At 41.9% G+C, this 17,755-nt stretch overlaps 1 protein-coding gene across 1 annotated transcript in view; it reads right to left on the bottom strand.

Annotated features, from left to right (window-relative positions):
* Positions 1-2,954: 2,954 nt before the first annotated feature.
* The window catches only part of LOC124716812 (trichohyalin-like), a gene marked incomplete at its 5' end in the record, with an annotated part of 59,760 nt that continues 44,959 nt past the window's right edge, over positions 2,955-17,755 (bottom strand). Inside the window, one exon of the mRNA XM_047243362.1 lies at positions 2,955-2,962. Within this exon, the coding sequence (XP_047099318.1) occupies positions 2,955-2,962 (8 nt within the window). The remainder of the gene's footprint in view (positions 2,963-17,755) is intronic.

Below are 17,755 nucleotides of genomic sequence, written 5' to 3'. Positions count from 1 at the left end.
TTAAATGAAATCAATATCTTTATTATATTTTAGTTCTCTGTGCAGTTGCCTTTTCCTTACACTGGAAATTTTTATGCCCTGGGTAATCCACTCGACTGTGTTTATTTTACTACTGCAGAGTCTAGGTGGAAATGTTTCATTAAAGTCTCAAAGGAAACTGTTTAGGAATTTCTCAAAGTTTTCGTCACTTGAGTTACAGTAATCAAAAGGCCATGTTTTATCTCTTAGCTTCTCACTAAATGTTAGCAAGTTTTCTTTGCTAAAGTTCCTGCTCATATGGGTTCTCATACGTGAAATGCTCCTGTCTGTGGCAGCTCAATTAACAGTGCACAATGATCTGAAATACCTAGATCTAGACGAAATTTATACACATCTTCATATACATAATCAGTTAGAACATTGTCAATGCATGTTGCTGATTGCCCATTGTGTCTGATAGATTCAAAGAAATTCAGTTTGAAACCATATTTCTTTACTAAGTCAGTGAAACTTGACGCATGGCTACTATCACATGTGATATCAATATTAAAATCAGCAGCTATTACAATTTTCTTTTTTTCTCTGCAAAGGTCTTCTAGCATAATTTGAAGCTTAGATAAGAATAGTTCTGTTGTTGTCCCTGGAATTCTGTATATTGAGATTATTATAACATTTGGTAGTGAGTCCACTATTTCTACACAACAGCTCTCGAACACACATTCTTCATTTAAATAATTAAGAGTTAAAGGAGAAATGCGTCTACATTAAATTATGCGTGAAACTCGAGAAAACCTTTACAGATACACACCAAATGATGTAGGAAGCCTATGGTGAATGGTGCTAAAGTCATACTCAGTGTTATGAATGGTTCACACAGTTCGGAAATGGTGACAGAAGTACGACTAGCTCAGAATGCCCTTTGATGTCTACTAATAATGCTCATGCAGGGACTTCAACAAAATTGTGATCGACAGTCAAAGACCGACTGTCGGAGAGATTGCAGAAGAATGTTACATTTCAGTTGGATCATGTCATGAAATCCTGACTCTGCATCTTGGAATGCATTGTGTTGTCACAAACTTTGTCCCAAGGCTCATGAGTCAAGACCAAAAAACGTTCACCTTGTGATCTGTTAACAGCATTTGGATCATGCAGATGAGTGAGATGTTCCTTAAGAGAATCATAACTGGTGAGGAAATGTGGGTCTAAGGTTATGCAGTCTTCACAACATGTCAGGAAAGATTCTCAAAGATGTAAAAAAGCTCATCAGGTCTGGTCAAAGCCATGCTGATGGTTTTCTTTCACTTTTAAGGATTAGTTCATCATGAATTCATGCCACAGGGAAAAACTGTTAATTGATAGTGCTATAGGGATGTGTTGCGATGCCTGTGAGAAAATGTGTGAAGGAAACTGCCTGAAATGTTGTGAGCCAATACATGGCTCTGGCATTACAAAAATGCACCCACACATTCATCCCTGTTGGTATGTGGCTATTGCACAAAACAAAATCACTGTGCTGCCTCATCCTGCATACTCTTTGGACTTTTTAGTTTCCAAAGTTTAAAGCCCCATTTAAAGAATGAAAATTTGCAACAATAGATGAGATGAAAGAAAATTCAGATGGCCCTTCACACAACTGCAGGCGGTGTATCGAGAATGCGTCTAGAAGTGGAAACAGCATTGGGAGTGGTGCATCAATTGTGGAGGAGAGTATTTCAAAGGAAATTGTGCACAATAAGTAAAAGGTAAGCATAGAAAAATTTTGTAGACAAAGTTCTGGAATTTTTTGAACAGAACTTTGTGACAGGGTTTCCTTTCCAGAGCACAACACTCTGGGATGTGTCCACCTGTTCTGTCCCTGTAGACTGCATAAGACTTTATGTTCTTGCCCGTATTGTATTCTTAAACCAGGCTTCCAGACTTTCCAATGTCACATTCTGAATCTCATGACAACTTGACATTTTTGGGTATTGTTGCATGCTGGTTGCAGCCTTTGCCCACTACTATCTATTCTGATTATAACACTTGAATCAAATTCTGAATATCTTACGGTCCCAAGCTGAGATAATTCATTCTCTCTGTCTCCGCAAGGTACATACTGGATGATCTTGGTTTGCATAAGATGGATCTCTACCGTATATCTTGCAGTTGTAGTGTCATTAATCTGTCACTGTCAGTACTGTGTGGGACCAGTGTATTTGCATTTGTGTCATGCAGGCTTAAAACAGACAAGATAATCTGCTATTGCAGGGCATTACCTTGGTACCTTTCATCACATGGAATATAACAAGATATTCTGATGTGCACTTAAAACTACTGGGGTAATCTTATTAAAGAGGGAGTTAAAATTAGTGAGTGACCTCAAAAATAGACAAAGCTTTTAGCTTAAATGCTGCTTGAACTCCTACTCACTAGTCAAATGGTGGGACAGAGTTAAAGCTATTTGTATAACTATTGCAAATTAATATTCTGTATTGACACTGTTGGACTCTGGCCATGTTTGGTCATGTAGTGGTACTGCCAACTGGGGATTTAAATTTCCCTACACAGTGCTCTATCATTGCTTCTGCACCTCAGATGACGGGATGTGCACCTGTCTAAATACGTCACCTGGCTGCGTTCCTGTACGTTGTTTAAGCATTCCATCCACTGGGAGAAACTAGTTTCACATTACTATTTTGCTGTTTGTGTGCTTCAGTAAGCTTTCTGAAATTGTTACTGAGGAAGTGGAATCAGTGTGTTGTCTGTAAATAGTTACCTGAACTCTAAAGGATTCTTTTTCCATTAATTTCACTGTTTCAGGTTGCCAGTGGATGAAAATGTGGAGCAACATGATAAAGTACCTGTTCCTTCTCAACAATTTAGATTCACATACTTGGACCCTAATGCTCCAGAATTTCATGGGTAATGTATCTGAAAAATGTAACTCTTTTCAATTTAAGATGTGTGCTACAGATATATTAGTTTTTGTTTTCTCACTGAACTGCAAAAATTAATTTTCAATTTGTTACTTAAATTTGCACTCACTTTAAATATGAACTAATCCTCCACGTGGGAAAAATACATCTAAAAACAAAGATGATGTGACTTACCAAACGAAAGTGTTGGCAGGTTGATAGACACACACACAAACATACACACAAAATTCAAGCTTTCGCAACCCACGGTTGCTTCGTCAGGAAAGAGGGAAGGAGAGGGAAAGATCAAAGGATGTGGGTTTTAAGAGAGAGGGTAAGGAGTCATTCCAATCCCGGGAGCGGAAAGACTTACCTTAGGGGGGAAAAAAAGGACGGGTATACACTCGCGCGCGCGCGCACACACACGCATCCATCCACACATATACAGGCACAAGCAGACATATACAGAGGCTATGACTCCTTACCCTCTCCCTTAAAACCCAAATCCTTTCGTCTTTCTCTCTCCTTCCCTCTTTCCTGACGAGGCAACCGTTGGTTGCGAAAGCTAGAATTTTGTGTGTATCTTTGTGTTTGTGTGTCTATCGACGTGCCAGTGCTTTCGTTTGGTAAGTCAAATCATCTTTGTTTTTAGATATATTTTTTCCCACGTGGAATGTTTCCTTCTATTATATATAAAAAGGGAAGGAGAGGGAAAGACGAAAGGATGTGGAGTCACTCCAATCCCGGGAGTGGAAAGACTTACCTTAGGTGCAAAAAGGACAGGTGCACACGCACACGCACCGCGCACATATCCAACCGCACATACACAAGCAGACATTTATAAAGGCAAAGAGTTTTGGCAGAGATGTCAGTCGAGGCAGACGTACAGAGCCAAAGATGTTGTTGAAAGACAGGTGAGGTATGAGTGGCGGCAACTTGAAATTAGCAGAGGTTGAGGCCTGGTGGATAACGAGAAGAGAGGATATACTGAAGGGCAAGTTCCCATCTCCGGAGTTCTGACAGGTTGGTGTTAGTGGGAAGTATCCAGTCCTGAATCCCTGAACCATTACACCAACAATCTGAAAACAGCTTTCGCATCCCGCAATTACCCTCCTGACCTGGTACAGAAGCAAATAACCATAGCCACTTCCTCATCCCCTCAAGCCCAGAACCTCCCACAGAAGAACCACAAAAGTGCCCCACTTGTGACAGGGTACTTTCCGGGACTGGATCAGACTCTGAATGTGGCTCTCCAGCAGGGATACGACTTCCTCAAATCCTGCCCTGAAATGAGATCCATCCTTCATGAAATCCTCCCAAGAGTGTCTTTCCGCCGTCCACCTAACCTTCGTAACCTCTTAGTTCATCCCTATGAAATCCCCAAACCACCTTCCCTACCCTCTGGCTCGTACCCTTGTAACCGCCCTCAGTGTAAAACCTGTCCCATGCACCTTCCCACCACCACCTACTCCAGTCCTGTAACCCGGAAGGTGTACACAATCAAAGGCAGAGCCACGTGTGAAAGCACCCACGTGATTTACCAACTGACCTGCCTACACTGTTATGCATTCTATGTGGGAATGACCAGCAGCAAACTGTCCATTCGCATGAATGGACACAGGCAGACAGTGTTTGTTGGTAATGAGGATCACCCTGTGGCTAAACATGCCTTGGTGCACGGCTAGCACATCTTGGCACAGTGTTACACCGTCCGGGTTATCTGGATACTTCCCACTAACACCAACCTATCCAAACTCCAGAGATGGGAACTTGCCCTTCAATATATCCTCTCTTCCCGTTATCCACCAGGCCTCAATCTCTGCTAATTTCAAGTTGCCGCCACTCATACCTCACCTGTCATTCAACATCATCTTTGCCTCTGCACTTCCGCCTCAGCTGACATCTCTGCCCAAACTCTTTGTCTTTAAGTGCGTGTGTGTGTGTGTGTGCGTGTGTGTGTGCGTGTGTGTGTGCGTGTGTGTGTGTGTGTGTGTGTGTGTGTGTGTACCCGTCCTTTTTCCCCCCTAAGGTAAGTCTTCCCGCTCCTGGGATTGGAATGACTCCTTACCCTCTCCCTTAAAACCCACATCCTTTCGTCTTTCCCTCTCCTCCCCTCTTTCCTGATGAAGCAACCGTTGGTTGCGAAAGCCAGAATTTTGTGTATATGTTTGTGTTTGTTTGTGTGTCTATTGATCTGCCAGCACTTTTGTTTGGTGAGTCTCATCATCTTTGTTTTCACGTGGGAAAAATATATCTAAAAACAAGGATTATGTGACTTACCAAATGAAAGCGTTGGCAGGTCGATACACACAAACATACACACAAAATTCAAGCTTTCGCAACCAACGGTTGCTTCATCAAGAAAGAGGGAAGGAGAGGGAAAGACGAAAGGATGTGGGTTTTAAGGGAGAGGGTAAGGAGTCATTCCAATCCCGGGAGCGGAAAGACTTACCTTAGGTGGAAAAAAGAACAGGTATAGACTCGTGCGCACACACATCCATATCCATACCCATACCCATATCCAACCACACATACACACACAAGCAGACATTTGCACACACACACACACAAACTTGTACTGTGAATCTCTTTGAACTGCAGGCTAAAACTAAAGGATTAGAAGGTATGTGCAGCAAACAGATTGAGGTAATTAGCCTTCATAATATAGGCTAATGCCAAAAAGTTACAGTAAACATAAAAATCACTCGTCTAATATTAGTGTTAAGAGATGAATAGTTCCTACTACCCGTATAGCAGAGATTGAGTCACAGAAGGCACAACAAGAAGCCTGTCAGGAAGGCCGTCGTCGAAAGGAGACAGCACACACACACACTCTCGCGCACACAAAGGCAAGCAAGCCTACGTCTTTGCATGTGAGTGAGTGAGTGCATGCCTGTTGTTTATTTCTGGTGAAGACCTTGACACAAAGTTTACTTTGACGGTCTTCTTTTTGTGCCTACCTGCGACTCGGCATCTCCGCTATATGCTAACGAGGGAACCTCCCCCATCGCACCCCTCTCAGATTTAGTTACAAGATGGCACAGTGGATAGGCCTTGAAAAACTGAACACAGATCAATCGAGAAAACAGACACTTGTTCAGGCGCGGCTCGTGGTTTCTATACGGGGGAAGGCTGTGGCATTTATTGATCAGAGCCAACATAGACCTCGGGTTACGCTACAGATTAGTCTGACGTAAACAACTAAGAATTCAGGGGGAGGGGGTGGGCAGATCACGCTCTACCCATAATTTTACATACTGTATCTTCTATAATCAGGTATTAAATATCATTAGAAGCTAACTTCGTGTTAAAATCTTTGGTTACTGTTTTTATATGTCATTATTGCATTTTCTGACACTTTGCAGCAAATCATATGAAAAGACGCGTTTCGGAGAGATCTTTAATGCGGGTCTGGAAGCACCAAGTTCTTTCACTTTCATCCTATGGCCGTGTTCCAAGTTTTTACCTATTAATTTGCACACTGAATTCATATTGCGCTTGTTTCACACTCGCGGTATGTTGCAGGTATTCACCAGCAAGTAAAACTCACTAAAATCCTGCAAAATATACTCCGAAAAAGAAACTTGCTAATATCACACGGTATCAACAAAAGCAGTCAGCATCAGCAAGCAAGGAAGGTAAAGTAACGGGACAAATTTCGCGCGTTTTGTCCTCTAACCACTTATGAAACTCTCGCTAGATGGCAGTACTGGTACGTTACTGTAGTGTAGTGCACTCTGGCGGGATATTTGCAAACTTATTCTAAATGTGGATAAAATAGCCAATAGCAGAAACAAAACGTCTATGTAAAACATTATCAAAACAATAATACTAAATGTCGATTAATGACGCATCGAAGCGTAGTAGAGATATGCAGAGACAGAGATTGGATAGCGAAGTTTCGGCCACTCTACATTCCTTTATTACATAGATAGTGGAACCTGAAAAATATGTGGTGGTTGGTACGACACCCTTAGGCTGAAAGCCCTGAGCCTTCGGGTCGCCCATAAAGAGCAGTACTTTGTAGAAGCCACGCCCCCAAACCGCTACTACATGCAGCTTACGGACGTTTCAAGGCGCAGCCTAAACACTACTAACCATTCGGAAAACATCTATCGATACAAACAGTTCCAAAAATGTTGACCGTCGTTATTTTAATCGGAACGGGAAATATGCGAAATTCGTCCTGATAATTTAAATTATGTAATACGTTCTTGCGAAATTTACTTTAACATATATTTTGGGGCGGCTCCGCCTCAGAGCCTTTAATTACGAGCCGCGCCTGCACTTGTTACAGTGGACAGAGACGTCAATGAACGGACAGATCATAACTTTGCGAAAATAAAGAAAGTAAAATTTTCGCTCGAGGTAAGACTTGAACCTGGGACCTCTCGTTCCGCAGCTGCTCACGCTAACCACGGGACCCCGGCGCTTCTGAACTTCTTGTATCCTTGATGTTACATATCTTGCACATGACTACTCAGTTTGTATATTTTGATTATATTTTTCATAGTTCCACACAACTTCTTCCTGTTTTCTCGATTGATCTGTGTTCAGCTTTTCAAGGCCTATCCATTGTGCCAAATTATAACTAAATCTGAGGGGGGGTGTGACGGGAAGGTTCCCTTGTCAGAAGCAACTATTCTTTTCATAACATTGTTATATTCTATCCTGAATTTTCCTTTGTTTTGTGTAAAAGTTTTAAACAAAAATTACGGAAGAAAGATTGTGTGTTTCAAATCGGTAGCTTACTCGACTGCTTTAAAGAATTAATCATTCCTGCCATGTTTACGTATAACATTGATCATAATTGAAAATACTGATTATTTATTCTGTAGCAACACTTGAAAATTTTTCTGGAAGAAATTTTTCTACCGATAAATGATAACATTACCAGCTATTCACTACGAGTTATCACTAGAAAGCTGCTGTATGTCAGTTGTAAGGCTGACAAAACAATGAATTTCATTGGAGAATGCATCTGTTTGCAACAGTCTGCCCTTAAAGTTGTTTGTTGATACTGACAACTTAGTTAGGACAAACATCTTATTTCATCAACTAAAACAGGATGCCTACAGTGTGCGTAGAAATGTCGACAGTGGTTTGTCCACATGCAAGGAATAGCACTTCAGTGTTTTCTGGGGAGCAAACTGTTAACAGTTAAGGATTGTCAGGCTGCTCCTCGGTGCTCAATTTTCGAAGCTTGTGCTCATGTGGTGCAGTGTTCACTGCTTCTGGGCTACAGATGCTGACAACCGACCAAAGATCTGGAGACAGCAGTTAGCTCTGTTCTGCCATATACTATCTAAAAAATCTTGGCTCTATGTGCACATCCGTACTCGTGGAAAGTGGCACATTATGTTCGGCACACACGCTGGCACTGTGAAAAAAATTGTTCGATCTCTTCTCCAGGTATAAGAGAATCCATCTTCACACGGTTTGTCTGGTCGCTGCTTAATATTTAACAGGCAGAATCTGAGTCTACTAAGCTGACTTCCCACCTGACTGACTTAGGCTGAGCAGATCACGTGTCTGTGTGGATGCCCGACTCTTCCAGCATCGGTGTGCTTCCTGTAGAATTGCTAGACAGTCACTTCTGGAGATGGATTTAAGTGTTTCTGTTCAGTACGGGAAAATATACTATGAAAAACTTGATAGCATGGAATTTAGTTACATAGCAAACCTGTTAACTAGCCTATTCCTTGCAAATAGGCGAAACACTGCACACTTTGTATTTGATGGTGGGCCGCCAGCTTGTTCACATTCACAAATCTCCACACCAAAATTTTTGAAGAGCACCTTGTCCTCAGATGTCGATAAACAAGCAGCGAATTTCTGCATTCTAGTCCTTGCACACACTGCTAGATAGCATTTGTCTGTCTTCTACCCATGTACTACTATTCCTTCCCCTTCCCCTTTCCCTCCCCACCCCCTCCAGATCGCTGCTACCATCCCATGTGATAGCTGCATTCTGGCCTGAGCTGCTGTCATGTGTGTAGGAGATGTGCTTGGTTGTGTATATGAATGGTCTGTTTCTCTCTTTTGATGATGGAGGCTGTGGCCAAAAGCTTTGTGTAAGTGTCTTTTAATTGTACCTGTCTGCATCTTAAGTGTCTTTCTTATGGTAAGTAGCGATCTCTCTTCCTACACTGTTGATGTTTATTTTTTGTAATTAACTTAAAAAATAGTCAGTTCCAGTGAAATTTTTTGAAGAAATATTTGAACATGTTTACTATATCATATAGTTACATTTACTGTAGAAAATGCAACAGGTCTACTAAAGAGACTGCTGACACTTCACTCGGCCTCCCGTGGTAGAGTATGGCTGTGTGGTTGGGGATCTGCATCAGATAGGCTAAACTTTGAGATGCCACCATTTTTCAGTTATGGTTTTTGATGTCACTATAAAGTCACTAAGTGATACTGAATAACAAAAAGTAAATAAAATACCAGGAAGTAATACTTTTGTCCCTGTTCTGACATAGGTTTTTTGGCCATTGCAGAAGTAAAGGAACAATTTTAGTGTTTTTTATTTGTAGTGTATCTTTTCCATGGGATATGAATGGGTTGCAGGAAGGAATTAGACCCGAACTCGTCTGTAGAGGTACACCTCCTGCTCCAATTGCATAGCGAAGGTCTTGTGTAGTCTCATGGTGAAAGCGTATTTTATGAAGACAGTTATCATGTTGGCAGCTGTGAGAAGGGTGAGGATAAAATTTTAATCACCACCTCAAAAATAAATCGAGCAGCACGGCTGCTTTATGCAAGCAGCCAATCAGTGGGTGCTATGTCAGGAGAAGACAGATGGTGATGCAAAATTCTGCAATCCGGAAAGCAGCAAGAAATGCTGTGCCGTATAGAGGATGAGCCAGAATGACATCCATCAGGGGGCAAAAAGAGCCCTTTGGACAGCTTCCCGTGACACTTTGTTTCGACAATCTCTCATAACCTTGTCAGGACATTAGGGTAGTATTCTTCTACGGTTTGCCTGCTAAGAGGCACTGTCACTTATCGTGATGGTTGTTGGGTCTTTGTCATCTCTGGTAGTAGTGACTCCATTTCCACTGCTTTGACTCCTCTATTGGAGTAATAGTGATAAACTTGTCAGTGTTCACTAGTGATTAAGTGGCAAAGGAAGTTGTCTAGATTGGCTCGACATGGCTGCAATATTTATGCTGCTCTCAGGTCAACAGGCTTTTTGCATGATTGTGTTGAAAATGTTGTGCAACTTATTGGAAACTTTCACTGCTTTCCACCGTTCATACTATTGCCTTGACTGTACGATGCTAGTCCTCGAGCAATGGGGTCTTCCCTTCTTTTGATTCTTTAGAGGGGTGGTCTCCACTTTCTTTGTCATTTGGACCTATTCGACAAGATTGGAAGTATCTGTGGCAGCTGACTGCTGTGTCGTACGATGGTGCACTGTCATACACTTCTGCCAGTTCGGCAAGCGTCGTGGTGGCACTGTTCTCCTTCTAATGTAGAAAACAAGTTGCCACACAATACTCTACTTCATCAGTGGGTGGCACTATTCTGTTTTATCTCCTTCTGTATGGACACATACCTGAAAACAAACATAAAAAAGTAACTATGTAACTTGAGTATAATAGAGGGAAACATTCCACGTGGGAAAAATATATCTAAAAACACAGATGTGACTTACCGAACGAAAGTGCTGGCAGGTTGATAGACACACAAACAAACACAAACATACACACAAAATTAAAGCTTTCACAACAAACTGTTGCCTCATCAGGAAAGAGGAAGGAGAGGGAAAGACGAAAGGATGTGGGTTTTAAGGGAGAGGGTAAGGAGTCATCCCGGGATTGGAATGACTCCTTACCCTCTCCCTTAAAACCCACATCCTTTCGTCTTTCCCTCTCCTTCCTCTTTCCTGATGAGGCAACAGTTTGTTGTGAAAGCTTGAATTTTGTGTGTATGTTTGTGTTTGTTTGTGTGTCTATCAACCTGCCAGCACTTTCGTTCGGTAAGTCACATCATCTGTGTTTTTAGATATAACTATGTAACTTTATTTTTTCGAGGTGGCGATTAGTTTCAGCTAGCCCTTGTTGCAGGTGCTGTGAATTTTTGCTAGTTGAAGCACAGTGTGACACTTGGTAAAGCTTTTGAGGTGCTCATTGAACACCTAGTGGGATTTTTGGAGAACTCTCAAGCTAACAGAATTTGGGAAGTTCCTTCCAATGTCACAGAAATTTTGTCAGCCACTAGGCAACATGTCAAGAGTGGTTCTACTGGGTAATGGTTCTGAGTAAAGTTATTACTGTAAAGTAAGAGAGGTGTGTGTGCAACAGACTTTGTGTAAATAGCTTCAGACGTGATCTCGCAGTTTCAAAGAGTAGTACTGCTGTGAGGGCCAATAACGGCATCTAGGTAGCTCAGTTCATCAAGGTATGTTTACATGGGTTACAAAAATTGTATATTACCAACGAGATATCATGACAGTGTTGTCTGGCAACAGTGGAGTCACATCAATTGCAGCCACATGTCCTAAAATGTTAGCAGCCATTATTGCCCAGCACTGTTTGTGGAAATACGTTTCTGGAATACATTTCTGGGCCAGGAATATTTGAGGGACCAAAAAGTGGATGAATGTGAGCTAGTGGAGGTGAGTGCGGCTTCACTACTTTTAAATGATGTGAGGATAAAGTTAGGAAAAACGAGAGAAATTTGGTTTTGCAGATGCATTCCTTCTTGAGCAAGTGAAGTGCTACAGAAAATTTAACTTGTGAACTGATTCTGGATACACACCTGTTGCAGAATTTTACCAGGATGTTGAAGCACTTCTTCAAACATCTGATACAAACCATTTGCCTGTAAATTGCTAATAAATACATACAAATACGAGAGAATGTTTACTCTTTTTAGATGTTTCTCTTTTTAGCTACATGTGACTAGCACACACACATTTAAAGTAGCTGTTAAAGGTTCACTCCACGTGAATAAACCTCGTGGTACCAGGAGTATGCAACACTTTGGTAGGACTAAATATTTCATGAAGGGAAGTTTGAAATTAGAATACAGTTTTTATTTTATTTTTGTACACCAGTGCATGCCACTGATTACACCATTAGTTCCTGGTTCAGTGTTTGAGATATTACGAAACTTGTGGCATTCAATGCAAACAGTGTGAATGAAGTCACTTGTGCTTTCACAGTTCCTCTGGTACTTATTTCCTCACAATTGGCATAGTATTTGAATGCTTTGGAATGGTTTTGTACTTTTCATAAAGTGCTGTTTCTGAGTTCATCAGCTGCAGCTTGACAACTGATTTTGCAGACTGAGATCTTTATATACATTAATGTCCACTTCTCACAGATATGGTTGTAGACAAATCAAAGTTATAAAATGCATTGTTCACCCTGTTCTGTGCAAGACTGCCTTGTGTCAACAACCACCACATGTGGCTGTGTCAACTTCAGAGCAAAATCTAAACAATATTGTTTTCCTCTCCAACAAGTAACTGCAGTGCTTTCGGTGAGAGAGGTAGGAAACAATGGTGAGTGTGAGAGGGAAGCATTTATGGGCACGGAAATAAATACTTCACTTTAATGTGAAATATTCTCATCTTCAGTGGACAAAACCAACCCCCCCCCCCCCCCCTCGGCAGCACGTCAGCAGCCACCTGTGACTGACTACAGTGTCAGCAGTATTACCCAGACAAACCACAAAATTGCAGTCTGTTGCACCCACATTGAAGCAATTTTGATGGCAAAACCCTTGCTGCACAGTATTACTGTAAAATATGGCCCATCTGAACCACTTTGAGTGATAACAAAAGGTGAGGGACCAGATTAAAGGCTTTCTATCCAAGAACGTTAATGAGCCCAGAGGTTTTAATTTTAAATCTTCAATGTGAGCTGCCTGCAGGTAGCCTGTTTACTGTTGGCTAAGGCTCTGTCAAACAGTGGAGACGGAAGCAGCTATATAAATTCCGTAGCGGCATGTGACAGACATCAACTGAGAAATAACGTCAATCAAATAGACAACACAGTGACAAATTTTCAAAGTACACTACTGGCCATTAAAATTGCTACACCACAAAGATGACGTACTACAGACGTGAAATTTAACCGACAGGAAGAAGATGCTGTGATATGCAAATGATTAGCTTTTCAGAGCATTCACACAAGGTTGGTGCCGGTGGCGACACCTACAATGTGCCGACATGAGGAAAGTTTCCAATTGATTTCTAATACACAAACAGCAGTTAACAAGCGTTGCCTGGTGAAACGTTGTTGTGATGCCTCGTGTAAGGAGGAGAAATGCTTACCATCACGTTTCCAACTTTGACAAAGGCCGGATTGTAGCCTATTGCGATTGCGGTTTATCGTATCGCGACATTGCTGCTCGCGTTGGTAGAGATCCAATGACTGTTAGCAGAACATGGAATCGGTGGGTTCAGGAGGGCAATGCTGAATGCCGTGCTGGATCCCAATGGCCTCGTATCACTAACAGTCAAGATGACAGGCATCTTATCCGCATGGCTGCAGCAGATTGTGCAGCCACGTCCCCATCCCTGAGTCAACAGATGGGACGTTTGCAAGACAACAACCATCTGCACATACAGTTCCATGATGTTGGCAGCAGCATGGACTATCAGCTCGGATACTGTGGCTGTGGTTACCCTTGATGCTGCATCACAGACAGGAGTGCCTGCGATGGTGCACTCAACGACGAACCTGGGTGCACGAGTGGCAAATCGTCATTTTTTCGGATGAATCTAGGTTCTGTTTACAGCATCATGATGGTCTCATCTGTGTTTGGTGACATTGCGGTGATTGCACATTCGAAGCGTGTATTCATCACCATACTGGTGTATTACCCAGTGTGATGGTATGGGGTCGCCTCTTGTTCGCATTGACTGCACTTTGAACAGTGGATGTTACATTTCAGATGTGTTAAGACCTGTGGCTCTACCCTTCATTCGATCCTCGAGAAACTCTACATTTCAGCAGGATAATGCCCCCCCCCCCCCCCATGAACCATGGACCTTGCCGTTGGTGGGGAGGCTTGCGTGCCTCAGCGATACAGATAGCCGTACCGTAGGTGCAACCACAACGGAGGGGTATCTGTTGAGAGGCCAGACAAACATGTGGTTCCTGAAGAGGGGCAGCAGCCTTTTCAGTAGTTGCAAGGGCAACAGTCTGGATGATTGACTGATCTGGCCTTGTAACAATAACCAAAACGGCCTTGCTGTGCTGGTACTGCGAACGGCTGAAAGCAAGGGGAAACTACAGCCGTAATTTTTCCCGAGGACATGCAGCTTTACTGTATGATTAAATGATCACGGTGTCCTCTTGGGTAAAATATTCCGGAGGTAAAATAGTCCCCCATTCGGATATCCGGGCGGGGACTACTCGAGAGGACGTCGGTATCAGGAGAAAGAAAACTGGCGTTCTACGGATCGGAGTGAGGAATGTCAGATCCCTTAATTGGGCAGGTAGGTTAGAAAATTTAAAAAGGGAAATGGATAGGTTAAAGTTAGATGTAGTGGGAATTAGTGAAGTTCGGTGGCGGGAGGAACAAGACTTTTGGCCAGGTGATTACAGGGTTATAAATACAAAATCAAATAGGGGTAACGCAGGAGTAGGTTTAATAATGAATAAAAAATAGGAGTGCGGGTTAGCTACCACAAACAGCATAGTGAACACATTATTGTGGCCAAGATAGACACAAAGCCCATGCCTACTACAGTAATACAAGTTTATATGCCAACTAGCTCTGCAGATGATGAAGAAATAGATGGGATGTATGACGAGATAAAAGAAATTATTCAGGTAGTGAAGGAAGACGAAAATTTAAGTCATGGGTGACTGGAATTCGTCAGTAGGAAAAGGGAGAGAAGGAAACATAGTAGGTGAATATGGATTGGGGGGAAGAAATGAAAGAGGAAGCTGCCTTGTAGAATTTTGCACAGAGCATAACTTAATCATAGCTAACACTTGGTTCAAGAATCATAAAAGGAAGGTTGTATACATGGAAGAATCCTGGAGATACTAAAAGGTATCAGATAGATTATATAATGGTAAGACAGATTTAGGAACCAGGTTTTAAATTGTAAGACATTTCCAGGGGCAGATGTGGACTCTGACCACAATCTATTGGTTATGAACTGCAGATTGAAACTGAAGAAACTGCAAAAAGGTGGGAATCTAAGGAGATGGGACCTGGATAAACTAAAAGAACCAGAGGTTGTAGAGAGTTTCAGGGAGAGCATAAGGGAACAATTGACAGGAATGGGGGAAAGAAATACAGAAGAAGAATGGGTAGCTCTGAGAGATATAGTGAAGGCAGCAGACGATCAAGTAGGTAAAAAGGCGAGGGCTGATAGAAATCCTTGGATAACAGAAGAAATATTGAATTTAATTGATGAAAGGAGAAAATATAAAAATGCAGTAAATGAAGCAGCCAAAAAGGAATACAAACGTCTCAAAAATGAGATCGACAGGAAGTACAAAATGGCTAAGCAGGGATGGCTAGAGGACAAATGTAAGGATGTAGAGGCTTGTCTCACTAGGGGTACGATAGATACTGCCTACAGGAAAATTAAAGAGACCTTTGGAGAAAAGAGAACCACTTGTATGAATATCAAGAGCTCAGATGGAAACCCAGTTTTAAGCAAAGAAGGGAAAGCAGAAAGGTGGAAGGAGTATATAGAGGGTCTATACAAGGGCGATGTACTTGAGGACAATACTATGGAAATGGAAGAGGATGTAGATGAAGATGAAATGGGAGATAAGATACTGTGTGAAGAGTTTGACAGAGCACTGAAAGACCTGAGTCGAAACAAGGCCCCGGGAGTAGACAACATTCCATTAGAACTACTGATGGCCTTGGGAGAGCCAGTCCTGACAAAACTCTACCATCTGGTGAGCAAGATGTATGAGACAGACGAAATACCCTCAGACTTCAAGAAGAATATAGTAATTCCAATCCCAAAGAAAGCAGGTGTTGACAGATGTGAAAATTACCGAACTGTCGGTTTAATAAGTCACAGCTGCAAAATACTAATGCGAATTCTTTACAGACGAATGGAAAAACTGGTAGAAGCGGACCTCGGGGAAGATCAGTTTGGATTCCGTAGAAATGTTGGAACACGTGAGGCAATACTAACCTTACGACTTATCTTAGAAGAAAGATTAAGAAAAGGCAAACCTACGTTTCTAGCATTTGTAGACTTGGAGAAAGCTTTTGACAATGTTAACTGGAATACTCTCTTTCAAATTCTGAAGGTGGCAGGTATAAAATACAGGGAGCGAAAGGCTATTTACAATTTGTACAGAAATCAGGTGGCAGTTAGGAGTCGAGGGGCATGAAAGGGAAGCAGTGGTTGGGAAAAGAGTGAGACAGGGTTGTAGCCTCTCCCCAATGTTATTCAATCTGTATATTGAGCAAGCAGTAAAGGAAACAAAAGAAAAATTTGGAGTAGGTATTAAAATTCATGGAGAAGAAGTAGAAACTTTGAGGTTGGCCGATGACATTGTAATTCTGTCAGAGACAGCAAAGGACTTGGAAGAGCAGGTGAACGGAATGGACAGTGTCTTGAAAGGAGGATATAAGATGAACATCAACAAAAGCAAAACGAGGATTATAGAATGTAGTCAAATTAAATCGAGTGATGCTGAGGGAATTAGATTAGGAAACGAGACACTCTAAGTAGTAAAGGAGTTTTGCTATTTAGGGAGTAAAATAACTGATAATGGTCGAAGTAGAGAGGATATAAAATGTAGACTGGCAATGGCAAGGAAATCGTTTCTGAAGAAGACAAATTTGTTAACATCGAGTATAGATTTAAGTGTCAGGAAGTTATTTCTGAAAGTATTTGTATGGAGTGTAGCCATGTATGGAAGTGAAACATGGACGATAACTAGTTTGGACAAGAAGAGAATAGAATCTTTCAAAATGTGGTGCTACAGAAGAATGCTGAAGATAAGGTGGGTAGATCACGTAACTAATGAGGAGGTATTGAATAGGATTGGGGAGAAGAGAAGTTTGTGGCACAACTTGACTAGAAGAAGGGATCGGTTGGTAGGACATGTTTTGAGGCATCAAGGATCACAAATGTAGCATTGGAGGGCAGCATGGAGGGTAAAAACTGTAGAGGGAGACCAAGAGATGAATACACTAAGCGGATTCAGAAGGATGTAGGTTGCAGTAGGTACTGGGAGATGAAGCAGCTTGCACAGGATAGAGTAGCATGGAGAGCTGCATCAAACCAGTCTCAGGACTGAAGACCACAACAACAACAATGCCCGACTGTATGTTTCAGGTCCTGTAGGGGCCTTTCTGGATACAGAAAATGTTCAACTGCTCTCCTGGTCAGCACATTCTCCAGATCTCACCAACTGTAAACATCTGGTCAATGGTTGCCGAGCAACTGGCTAGTCACAATACGCCAGTCACTACTCTTGATGAACTGTGGTATAGTGTTGAAGCTACATGGGCAGCTGTACCTGTACACGCCATCCAAGCTCTGCCCAGGCGTATCAAGGCTGTTATTACAGTCAGAGGTGGTTGTTCTGGATACTGATTTCTCAGGATATATGCACCCACATTGTATGAAAATGTAGTAACATGTCAGTTCTACTATAATATATTTGTCCAGTGAATACCTGTTTATCATTTGCATTTCTTTTTGGTGTAGCAATTTTAATGGCCAGTAGTATAGCGCAATCAAGAACTGAAGATAAAATTGACAGACAATACAATGTTGTAAACATGATCCAGAATGACAGTAATGGAAAATGTAAGCTAAATGCAGATGTATTAATCAGATCTTTTTTTCAGTCGTCAAGCATCAAGTGTGAAAACTAAACAAAAGTCTGCAGCAGCAAACACCAGATACACCCGGAAACCAC

Source organism: Schistocerca piceifrons, chromosome 9 (genome assembly GCF_021461385.2).
Source record: "Schistocerca piceifrons isolate TAMUIC-IGC-003096 chromosome 9, iqSchPice1.1, whole genome shotgun sequence".
NCBI classification, from domain to species: Eukaryota; Metazoa; Arthropoda; class Insecta; order Orthoptera; family Acrididae; genus Schistocerca; species Schistocerca piceifrons.
Note: the sequence above shows the minus strand (reverse complement) of the source record. Positions and strands in the feature narration are given on the sequence as shown.